Source organism: Dipodomys ordii, unplaced genomic scaffold (assembly GCF_000151885.1).
Source record: "Dipodomys ordii isolate 6190 unplaced genomic scaffold, Dord_2.0 Scaffold114, whole genome shotgun sequence".
NCBI classification, from domain to species: domain Eukaryota; kingdom Metazoa; phylum Chordata; class Mammalia; order Rodentia; family Heteromyidae; genus Dipodomys; species Dipodomys ordii.
In genome coordinates this window covers 2034311-2046426 of record NW_012267330.1, presented here as the reverse complement: position 1 = coordinate 2046426, position 12116 = coordinate 2034311, and the positions used below count along the sequence as shown (strand labels likewise).

Below are 12116 nucleotides of genomic sequence, written 5' to 3'. Positions count from 1 at the left end.
GGCAGGCACAGGACATTAATAAGAATCCACCTCTTACAGACCATTCTAGAGAGTGGTGGGTCGCCTCTCTTGTAGTTTTTTAAGCTTCTTCAGGCTGCAACTACCCTAGGGAAGCTCCTGAACACAAAAGTTAGGAGAATGGGGCTTGGCTCTGTTCATAAAGCCCTGAGGACAGTGGATGACATGCAACTGAAGGCAGAAAATAGTCTGATCATCATTTTCAGAATGTGAAACAATCCACAGTCTTTTCCTACAAGTATATTAATGCTAAAGCCATACAAATACACAAAAGAAAAGTGCATTAACTTGAATGTGAGAATTCAGTCTTTACTGTCAAGTTACGATGAGCAGTAATGTGAAAAGGACCACCAGCTTTTTTAAAAAGGACTAGTGTAGGGTTGAACACATACGTAAGGGCTGGCATGGCCTGCCTACCTAGAGAAGTAGGAACTCCTATCATTGTCCCAGAAACGCATCCTCAGAGTTTTCTGCAAGGGGAAACTAGCCTGTCATATACAGAAGGAAGAACTGGGAAGGTAGGGAAGACATACATCAATATCAGGTCCCCAGACATCAAACAGTGCAGTATGTCAGGACAACCTCTTCAGAAAAAGCATTCTTATGGGGGCTGGGAAGGTGACTCAGTGGTAGGGCACTTGCCTTGCATGCATGAGGCCCTGGGTTCGATTCCTCAGCACCACATAAGCAAAAATAAAAAAGTCAGAAGTGGTGCTGTGGCTCAAGTGATAGAATGCTAGCCTTGAGCTGAAGACCTGAGGGACAGCACCCAGGCTCAGAGTTCAGGCCCCATGACCGGACCTCCCCCCCACAAAAAAAAGCAGTCTTATTTCTGAGTACATCATATTTTTAGAAATAAAAAACAATAAAAGTAGGGCAGCTATGTCATATTTTTGGAAGTAGAGAATGACATGCTGATTATAAGGATGGAGACACTTTCAAAACTAAGACCTGTGGATCCCATGTCTTAGAGAGCAGTGTTCTCTGCCTTCTAGGCCCCAGCCTCTGCTTTGAAATGGTGGCAATGAGAAATCATTAATAGGCCAAGTCCATCTTGCTGTCATTTTCTGAATGGCTTGTGAGCTAATATTGGGCTTATTTCCATTTTTAAATGGTTGGGAGAAAAAAATCCAAACAGTATTTCCTGATAGATGAAAATGATATAAAACTCAAATTACTATGTTCACAAGTAATGTCTTCTGGATGGCAATCACATCCTTTGCTCATACAGATGCTTATAAACATGATATAAAAGCAGAATCAAGGAGTTGTGACACAGAGCTTTGTAGTTTTCAAAGCCTAACTCATTATCTGGCCTTTCAGAAAAATAAGTCGTTCTTTGTTCTTGGTTTGGCTGTCACAAACTTATAAAGAAATGTTTTGTTTTTGAGATAAGGTTTCACTATGTAGTCCAGGCTGCCCTCAAATTCAAGATCCTCCTGCCTATGTCTTCTAAGTGCTGGGATAACAGAGGTGTGCCACCATGCCCAGCAAGAGATTTTATTTCATATATTCAAAGTATCCACTACTTTAAAAAGGGAATAAATAGGTAGTTGGGGATTTGGTAAATTCAAGGCCCTCAGTTCAGTACTTAGCTCTGCTGGGGACTGGGTGGAGGGAGAGCTAAACAGAACTCAAAACAAATGAGTGGTCATGAGCCCTTGGGATAGCACTCAAATGGGAATAGAAGGTGTCCAACTCCCACTTAGTGCTTTTCCTACTAGTCCACCTAGAGATTTTCCTCCATCATCTATTTTCCTAAAACAAAGTATGCAAGTTCTTATTTTTCCTTTATCTTTTTTTCTGTTAGTAAATGTATTTTATTCCTAAATAAGTTCACATAGAAGGGGTATGTTAACGAGTAGGGAAGTAAAAAAACTCAGTAAACATTCAATTACTGAGTACTCAGAAGAAAACCATTACCCTCTTTTTCCCCTACCATCAATATCAAATCTGTATGAAAACATTAAAAACCAAAGGCTTTGTTGTGAAGGCCTGATCACCCAGGCTGAAAATTTCCTCATAGATTTCTGTATGAAGGCACACAACACTTACCAACTGGTATGTTTGAGGTGGTCACAGCAGTAGCGTGGGACGAATGGGAGGGCATCGTCATGGTAACAATTGTGCTGGTGGGAGCTTGTGTGTGTGACACAGATCCTGAAAAGAAGAAGAAAGGAAATTCCTTAGCAATGGTCTTTACATACATTTCACATTATAAAGATCCTTATAAAAGCTCTTTAAAAAAAAATTTGTCTAGCTTGTTTTCTCTGAAGGTAGGATGAGAAATTAGCTCACCACTTACACTTCCTTTTCTCCTGGTAGGAAGAGCAGGGCCACTGACTTACCAGCTGTGGTTGCTGAAGGAAGGGTGTTGGTTGCCAAAATAGGCGCCACGGTTGCCGCAGCCACTGGGGTGCCCGTGCTGAAGATGGTTTTCTGTGAAGGGAACCCCATCAGTTACCACCAGAACCCGGCCTGCTCCATCATCAATGCATACGGCCATTGCCTCAGTGAACTGTGCATGGTTGCTGCAGCCACTTGGGTGCCAGTACTGGAATTGGTTTTCTGCGAAGGGAACCTTGTGCAGAGTTACAACCAGAACCTGACCTACTCTACCCAGTCTAAAAGTGACCATCAATGAACATGGACAAGGCTTCAGTAAGCTGTATGCAATTCTGCATTACTCTATCACACACACAAGTTGTTCTTCACCTCTTGCTTTACCTGAGCCATAGTATGAAGCTGCTGTTTTGGTGTCCCTAATGCAGGGTGAGAGGGGAGAGTGATTCGTGTGGTCACATCTCGTGCCTGGGCAGGACGCTGAATACTAATTGCTGCAGATGGTGGATGCTGGATAGACAAAGTAGGCCGACTGAAAAGACAAAAAAGATATTTTGTGATTCATAAGTTGTACACAATGCAGGCAGCCAAGGTCATTTACTATCTTGTGCTAGATAACTGTAATATAAATTCTATTTTTCATGGGCCTGTGAAGTCCACAGCTAATGCATTGCTTGCTTTTCAATTCTACCATTAAATAACTGACTCATTGAATCTCTCTCCTGAAATTGCCAAAAGTCTTTTTCAAAATATCAATGTGTACTACAAACTGAATAAATTATTAGTCAAGATACAGCTAATCAACATGCTATAACAGAATTGGGGGGCATGGCTTAAGTGGTTCAGTGCTTGCCTAAAGACATGATTTCCGGGCTGGGAAGGTGGCTCAGTGGTAGAGTGCTTGCCTTGCATGCCTGAGGCCCTGGGTTCGATTCCTCAGCACCACATAAGCAAAAAGCCGGAAGTGGCGCTGTGGCTCAAGTGGTAGAGCGCAAGCCTTGAGCTGAAGAGCTGAGGGACAGCGCCCAGGCCCAGAGTTCAGGCCCCAAAAATGCCCCCCCCAAAAAAAGACATGATTTCCATCCCTAGTACTGCAAACAACTCCAATATGATTCCCTTCCCCTCCCAGAACCAAGGATGTAATCCAGGGCTTCATACACACTATGCCAGTCCTCTACCACTGTGCTACACACTCCCCTACACTACAAAATGACCTTGAGTAAACATTGTATATGTCGCTCTAGAAAAATCTGAAGATATACAATAAAATTCTCACATTATGAGTTTTGACAAGTTCCCAAACAGAAGATTACGGCCAACCACCATTATGAGCAACTAACTGAACCCTAGAAGGACTGACATTCTCCTTAATTTTTCTTTTTTGCCAGTCCTGGGCACTGTCCCTGACCTTCTTTTTTTTTTTAATTTGTTTATTAAGATTAAGTGATTATATAAATTTCACAATATTGTGGGATAGTGATATTTATTTAAAGTCACAAACATATTTTAACCTTCACAAAATGAATTGTCATTATCATGATCTATAAAGCTTGTGAACTTTACAAACCTTGACAATACAACTATTTCTTCCAAATTGGGTGATACGTACATTTCTTTTCTTTTGCTTAATGTAAGCTGTTCCTTCTTTCTCTCTCATTCCCTCCCTCCCATCGCTGCCCTTGAGTTTACTTAGTTTACTTTCATCAATGTCCAGTGTAGCTGATGGACCCTCTGCTGTATTTTATCACCTGTTTCCTTCTGACTCTGTGCCTTCCTCCTAGCTTCCCTCAGATATGTACATGTATATCCATATGCCAAGAACATAGAGTCATCTAAAAACAATATGACAAATTAAGAAGAGGTCATTTCTTGAGTCCTGTTTTCTTTGTCATATATTACTGCATCCCCCCCCCCCCCCCCCGGTTGTGATACCTGAACTGTGGGCCTGGGCACTGTCCCTCAGCTCTTCAGCTCAAGTCTAGTGCACTACTACTTAAGCCACAGCACCACTCCTAGCCTTTTTGCTTATGTGGTGCTGAGGAATTGAGCCAGGGCCTCTTGCATGCTAGGCAAGCACTCTACCACTGAGCCACCTTCCCAGCCCATCTTGCTGTGTTTTGAATTTAACATCCACATATCAGGTGAGCATGTGCCATTTGTCTCTCTGATCTTGGCTTATTTCGCTAAACATGATTTGTTCTAGTTCCACCCTGAGATTCTTTTGCTCAAGGCTAGCACTCTACCACTTGATCTGCAGTGCCACTTCTGGGTTTTTCTGTTAATATGGTACTGAGGAATAGAACCCAGGGCTTCATGCATGCTATGCAAGCACTCTACGACTGAGCCACATTCCCAACCCTTTCCCCCTAATTTTACATCATTTCTTATCAGATGGAAAAACATTCTGAAATGGTTATGCCTATAATCCTAGCTACTCAGGAGACCGAGATCTGAGGATCACAGTTCAAAGCCAGCCTGGGCAGGAAAGTCCATGAGACTCTTATCTCCAATAAACCATCAGAAAACCGGAAGTGGCGCTGTGGCTCAAGTTACAGTGTACTATCAGCCTTAAGCTAAAGAGCTGAGGGACAGCGCCCAGGCCCAGAGTTTAAGCCCCACGACTGACAAAAACAAAAAATTATGATTAACTGATAATTAAAAGGGATACCAAACCAGTGAGCCAAATTAACTGAGCAAGCTAAAGAAAGTACAACAGTGACAAAAAGACTTAACAACACAATAAGCTGTCTTCTCAAATTAGAAGTAAAAATTAACTACTCAATAAATGGTGTTGGGAGCCAAGTATACTTGCATATGCTTGCATTTCCCACTACTGGAGAGGCTAAGGTAGACGATCACTTGAGCTCAAGAGTTTGACTGTTTCAAGGGAAAAAAAAGTTTTAGGAAGATTATATAGTCATTTGGAAAAAATACACTGCCCACCAGGAAAAATCTACTAAAAGATTTAAAGCCTTAAGGTGACTAAAAATGTACATGAAACAAAGATGGAGTCTTTGATAACCCTGAAGTAGGGGAGAACTTTTTCTAACTATCTAAAGCGTTTGGGTATGGAAGATACTTCAATGTTATAGTGCCTGAGTTTCAGCCTCAGGAAAGAAAACAAAAAAAGCTTCCTAAATTCAAAAGCTACGAAAGATAACATTGATAAACTTGATTACATGAACAAACAAGAAAACCTCCTCCTTGGCAAAACATACATGCAAAATAGATAAAGGGAAGGAAATATATTCTCCTTTTTTTTTTCTTTTTTTTTGGTAGGTTGTGGGGCCTGAACTCTAGGCCTGGGTGTCCCTCAGCTCTTCAGCTCAAGGCTAGCACTCTAACACTTGAGCCACAATGTCACTTCCAGTTTTCTGAGTGGTTTATTGGAGATAAGAGTCTCATGGGCTTTACAGATTGGGCTGGCTTTGAACGGTGATCCTCAGATCTCAGCCTCCTTAGTAGCTAGGATTACAGGACTGAGCCACCAGCACCTGGCTCTCCTTTTTCTTTTTTTTAATTTATTTTTTTGGGGGGCCCAGTCGTGGGGCCTGACCTCTGGGCCTGGGCACTGTCCCTCAGCTCTTCAGCTCAAGGCTAGCGCTCTACCAAGCCACAATGCCACTTCCGGCTTTTTTCTTTTTGCTTGTGTGCTGAGGAACCGAACCCAGGGCCTCATGCATGCAAGGCAAGTGCTCTACCACTGAGCCACCTTCCCAGCCCCTCTCCTTTTTTTTTTTTTTTTTTTTGAACAAGGTCTCACTATATTGCCCAGGCTGGTTTTAAAAGAAACTCCTGACTTAGGATCCCAAATAGCCAGTACTACATATCCATGCTACAATCTCACTCTCACATTTTAAAAAAGAGAAACACAGATGAATGCAGGGGCACAAGCCTATAATCCCAGCACTTGGGAAGTGATGTAGGGTTTTACCAGACCTAGGACTTGAACCAAGGGTCTGAGTGCTGTCCCTGAGCTTTTTTGCTCAAGGCAAGTACTCTATCACTTGAGCCATACCTCCACTTTGGGCTTTTGGTGGTTATCTATTTTTTTATTATGAAAATACTGTACAGAGGGGTTACAATTACAAGAGCAAGATAATAAGTACATTTCTTATCAAGCATTGTAGCGTCCTCCTTTGGTGGTTATCTAAAGGTAAGAGGCTCGTGGACTTTCTTGTCTAAGCTAGCTTTGAACTGTGGTCCTCAGATCTTAGCCTCCTGAGTAGCTAGAATTACGGCAGGAGCCACAAATGGCTCTAAGTTTCTGAGTTTGAGCCAACATGAGACCCTATCTCAAAAACCAAAAATGAAAATAAAATCAGAAAGAAGCAATATTTAAAATGCAGAGATATTGTTCACCTATCAGATCTTTTAAATATAAAGGGAGAGGCTGGGAATGTGGCTTAGTTGTAGAGTGCTTGCCTAGCATGCATGAAGCCCTAGGTTCTATTCCTCAATACCAAATAACAAAAAAAGCTGGAAGTGGTGCTGTGGCTCAAGTGATAGAATACTAGCCTTGAGCACAGAGAGGCTCAGAGACAGAGCCCAAGCCCTGAGTTCAAGCCCCAGGATTGGCAATGAATAAATAAATACATAGATAAATAAATAAGAGAAAATATAAAGGGAATATAGACTGGTATAAACCCAGAGGTAGGCAATTAGATGGCAGATGTGAAAACTACAATTAGATAACAGTCCTTTTGACCAAATTTGGGAATCCGTTATAGTCTTGCATATATGTAGCAGGACATTAACACATGGTTGTTCACCTGCTATAGTAAAGGGCTGAAAACACTTCAAATGTGTTTTAAAAGGACTTGACATAGTCTACCAAAAGAATGGAACCTAATGTGCCCAAATGAAATGTTTTCAACGTTATACAAAATAAAGCAGGATAGACACTGAACATTCTTAGAGCTTCAAAAGGATAAAAATAAGACCTGCATTTGAATCCGATTGTATTTGTAGTGAGAAACTGCAAATACAATAGGTAAACACAAATAGTTTGAATAGGTGACCTTAAAAGACAGAAAATCAAGCCAGATATGATGGTACATACCTATAATCCCAGTAATTCAGGAAGATGAGGCAGAAGGATGGTGAAGCTCAAGGTCAGCCTAGGCTATATAGCCAAAGGTCTCAAAGAAGCAAAGAGGTCTCTTGGACTCTCACTTTTAAGGTGGAAGAAAAATTGGGGGAAACCCTCCCCCACCAAAAACCCCACAAAAACCCCCAGAAAGACTCTAAGATACTCAGGAAGCTGATATGTAGAGGATTATAATTCAAATTCACCTAAGCAACAAGTCTTTGAGATTCCATTTCCAATTAACCAGCAAAAACTAAGCTGGAGATGTGTCTCAACTGGTAGAGTAGCAACAGTGAACAAGCAAGCTGAACAAATGTGAGGCCACTGAGTTTAAGGCCCAGTATCAGAGGAAAAAAAAAAAAAGACAAAGGAACAATGTTATATCAAAAGTGAGGGCTGGGTGCCAATGGTTCAGACCTGTAATCCTAGCTGAGATTTGAGGATCCTGGTTTGAAGCCAGCCGAGGCAAGAAAGTCCGTGAGACTCTTACCTCCAATAAACTACTCAGAAAAAGCTGGAAGTAGTGCTGTGACTCAAGTGGTAGAGCACTAGCTTTGAGCAAAAGAAGCTCTGGGGTAGCACCCAGGCTCTGAGTTCAAGCCCAGGACTAGCCAAAAAAAAAAAAAAAAAAGCAGTGAGGCTATGTGCAGCCTATTTGCAACAGGGCAGCTGTATCCAAAGTGTATACCTGAGGACAAGGCTATTGAGAAATTCTAGTCCATTACTGTGGGACATGCCTGTAATCACAGCACTTGCGAGGCTGATGCAAGAGGATCATGAGTTTGAGGGCAGCCTGGGATGAATGACTAGACCCAATCACATAAAAGCAGCAATTTGAGTTCAGTGGCAGAGCACATGACAAGCATGTGCAAAGTTTGGAATTTAAACCTGGGAGACCTAGTGCAGCATTAAAACAAAACAAAAATCACTTGAAATACAGTAGAGGCCATAGTTGTCAGGGACATTTCCAAAGTGAACAACTTTGATGCTTGCCTATCTGCTGACCAAGCTGTTTGAAGTGATGTTCCTGAATGAGTTGTGCCAGTCACAGCCAGATGGTCAGGAATGAATCCTGTGATACTTCAAAACAGAACAGTCTTACCCTAATTTAGACCTGCTGGTGCTGCCCCAAGACTTCCAAAGTGGAAGGAAGGAATTCCCCACGGAAAGAAATAAGTCCCTAATTACTGAAGAAAACCATCCTCTGAGAGAGCAAAGGAACAGAAACACAAGAATGTGGTAGACAGAGGACAAAGGACAGAGTAACTTATTATATGCCTTGTTGTGCTATTCTATTTTGGATGCATGTGAATCTGGAAGGGAGCTGGAGCCACAGCCAAGTGGTGGAGCTTATCTAATGTGTGTGCAAGGTCCTGGGTTCAATCCAGATGCACAAAATTATCAGTACATACAATGATGTACAGCATATACTTGATGACAATTAATAATTACCATTGCTTTATGTATTGTACTGTTTCATTTTTCTAGAGTGTATGCCTACTACTAAAATAAGGTGTACTGTAAAGCAGGTACATCATTTTGTTTTGACAGCAACCTCATATATCTGTCTGATGTTTACTGTATTTCTACTGTATTGAGACCACATGCAGTGGTTCTAACATCTAGGTTTGTGTAAGTATACTCTATAATGCCCAAATAATGATGAAATTGTCTAACAATGAGTTTCTTACAACATGACCCCACTGTTAAGCCATGTGTGACAACAACACAAACAATAGTAATAACAAAAATGCCCATCAGCCCATCATAATGCAGCCAAAATAGAAGAATAAAAGCATAAGGACTCCAAAGTACTGATCTGGAGTCATCACCAGAAAATACTGTCACAGAAGAATGCAAGGAACAAAGCAATGTACATAGTATACTACATTTTTTGCAAGAAAGAAGAGGAAAGAGGCCAGGCACTGGTGGCTCACGCCTGTAATCCTAGCTGAGAAGGCTGAGATCTGAAAATTGCGGTTCACAGCCAGCCCAGGAAGGAAAATTCATGAGACTCTTTTCTCCAATTAACCCCACCAGAAAACCAGAAGTGGAGCTATGTGTCAAAGTGGTAGAGTGGTAGCCTTGAGCAAAAGAGTTCAAGGACAGAGCCCAAACCCTGAGTTCAAGCCCCATGGCCAATAAAGAAAAAAAAAAAAAAAAAGAGGAAATAGGAAAAAAGATGTAATTGCATTTTTGCAAAAGTGACAAGCAAAGAATGGTGACCTCCCAAGAGCAGATGGCAAAACCTGGGAGGGGACAGAAAGATATACAAGGCCATCTTTTTATGCAGCTTTGACTTTGTAAAACAAATTCAGCAACTCTCATTATCTAATAAATTATAATAAAGAAACAGTGAGAGGATAGCCAAAAAACTAACAGTATGTTGCCTTACACAGCAAAGGGAGTAGAATCTAGGAAACTGATACAGAGAGGGGACAGAGAACAGAGTGATACTACTTACTAAGTACGTTCTTATATTTTCATATTTTGAAACCATGTGAATGTAAATGAAAAAAACAAAAGGTTACTAAATATCCCTTAGGGAAAAAAAATCCACTTCACGTGACCCTCTCACTCTGATAGAATTATTAGTAGTGATATATAGAAAGTTAGAAAGGGTTAATTTATGACAAGTGGACATGTGACCCTTTTTTGTATTTTTATATTATTAAAAAAAGGTGAAAGTGGTTATGCTAATTTTTCTTTAAAAATCAAGATTTTTAGTGCAAGAAAAAAGATTCACAAGTCTATAATCTAAGAAAGCTCGCTTGTTTTGTTTTGTGAAAGAGTCTCACAATATAGACTCCCTGGATCTTAAATTGGCATCCTACTTCAACCTCCTGAGTATTAGAACTACAGACATGAAGCACCACACCTAGCAAGGGAACAGGAGGAACAAGAGGCAGTAATAAAGCAAAATCTGGATGGGTTCCAAAGGTTATAAAGCAAAGGACACAAGAATGAGCCAGGAATCACAGACAAAGGGTAAGTGTACACAGTGTGTACTGCAACCCAGGAATGAGAGAGCATTTTTTTATTTTTAGCTTTTGTGGTACTGGGATTTGAATTCAGAGCCTTGTCCCTGCTAGACATACATTCTACTACTTGAATCACATCTTCATCCCTTTTTGCTCTAGTCATTATTGAAATAGGGCCACAATTTATGCTCAGTCCATTCTGGACCATGAAGGTACTATTTTAAGGTTTCCCCACTTTTAGGGTAACAGGTATATAGTGTGTACCCAGCTGTTTCTCTACTGAGATGGGGTCTCTCAAAACTTGTTCCAGGGCTAGAACAGAACTGTGGTATTCCTGATCCCAGTCTATCATGTATTTGGGATAACAGGTATGCCCCACTGTGTCTAGCTACTGGTTGAGGTGGAGGTCTCATGAACTTTTTGTCTCAGCTGGCCTCTGACAACTTTCTCCCAAAGATTATGAGCACAAGCATCCAACTGAGGCTTCACCATCTGAGTGGTCTATTTTCACTGGCAGGAGAGAAGTAGTGACCAACAACAATCTAACAGGACATAGGGTCTTTAAAAAAATTCTTCTTATCCAGTACGTAGCCCAAGCTATGCCAAGAACTAATTACAAATAAAGGATTCAAAGTAAAGAAAATTTAGTCAAGATGGTAACTCAGAAGAGAACCAGAACACAATCTATCTAAAGAAAATAAAAGAAGCAAAAGAGGTAGAAAGAAACTAGGGACACACTCTAAGTGCTTTCTTTGGGTAGTTGAAAATTATGTCATGAATTTTAAAACTTAATAACTATCTATGAAATGAAAATACAGTACAAAGATGTGAAAGATGAAATAAATAAGCAGAGCTCAAGACAGAAATAAGAGACAACTGTTCAGCTATTTCAGGAATAAAAGCAAAATTAAGGTGAACATGGTGAGACAATGCTGAACACAGACAAAAAGGAGTCAAAGCATGTTCCCAGTTACTTGGCTTTGTGTCCAGGAGTCTTAACTTGGGCAACTTAGCAAGATTCCATCCCAAAACATAAAATAAATCAGCAAGAGTTGGAAAGGATCATGAGCAAAATCTAAAGAGAAAAAAAGCTTTTAAGAGATAAGGAAGTCAAGTGAAAAGACACAACATACATATAATTGGGCATTCCCACTCAGTAACATAGAATTGAGTGAATATATAAAGGAAGATTTCAAGAAAAAAAACTGAAGAAAACGTTTTATATAGCTTTTTGGTTTGTTTTTTTTTTGTTGTTGTTGGTCATGGGGCTTGACCTCTAGGCCTGAGCGCTGTCCCTCAGCTCTTCAGCTCAAGGCTAGCACTTGAGCTACAGCGCCACTTCCAGTTTTCTGGTTGTTTATTGGAGATAAGAGTTTCATGGACTGGAATGCTTTTTCTGCATCTATTGAAATAACCATGTGGTTCTTATCCTTGCTCCTGTTGATGTGATGAATAATATTAATTGATTTGCGTATATTGAATCAGCTTTGCATCCCTAAAATGAATCCTGTTTGATCACGGTGTATGATTTTTGGATGAATTGTTGAAGTCGATTGGCCAAAATTTTGTTGAGAAGTTTTGCATCAATGTTCATCAAAGAAATGGGTCTATAGTTCTCTTTCTTTGATGAGTCCCTGCCTGGTTTTGGGATGAGGGTTATGATGGCTTCATAGAATGTGTTCGGT

At 40.7% G+C, this 12116-nt stretch overlaps 1 protein-coding gene across 1 annotated transcript in view; it reads right to left on the bottom strand.

Annotated features, from left to right (window-relative positions):
* Positions 1-12116, bottom strand: part of Sap130 (Sin3A-associated protein, 130kDa) — a 96997-nt gene that overhangs the window by 49304 nt on the left and 35577 nt on the right. Inside the window, exons 8-10 of the mRNA XM_013028811.1 lie at positions 2746-2893; positions 2367-2457; positions 2074-2178 (exon numbers count right to left, since the gene is read on the bottom strand). Coding sequence (XP_012884265.1) covers positions 2074-2178; positions 2367-2457; positions 2746-2893 — 344 coding nt within the window. The remainder of the gene's footprint in view (positions 1-2073; positions 2179-2366; positions 2458-2745; positions 2894-12116) is intronic.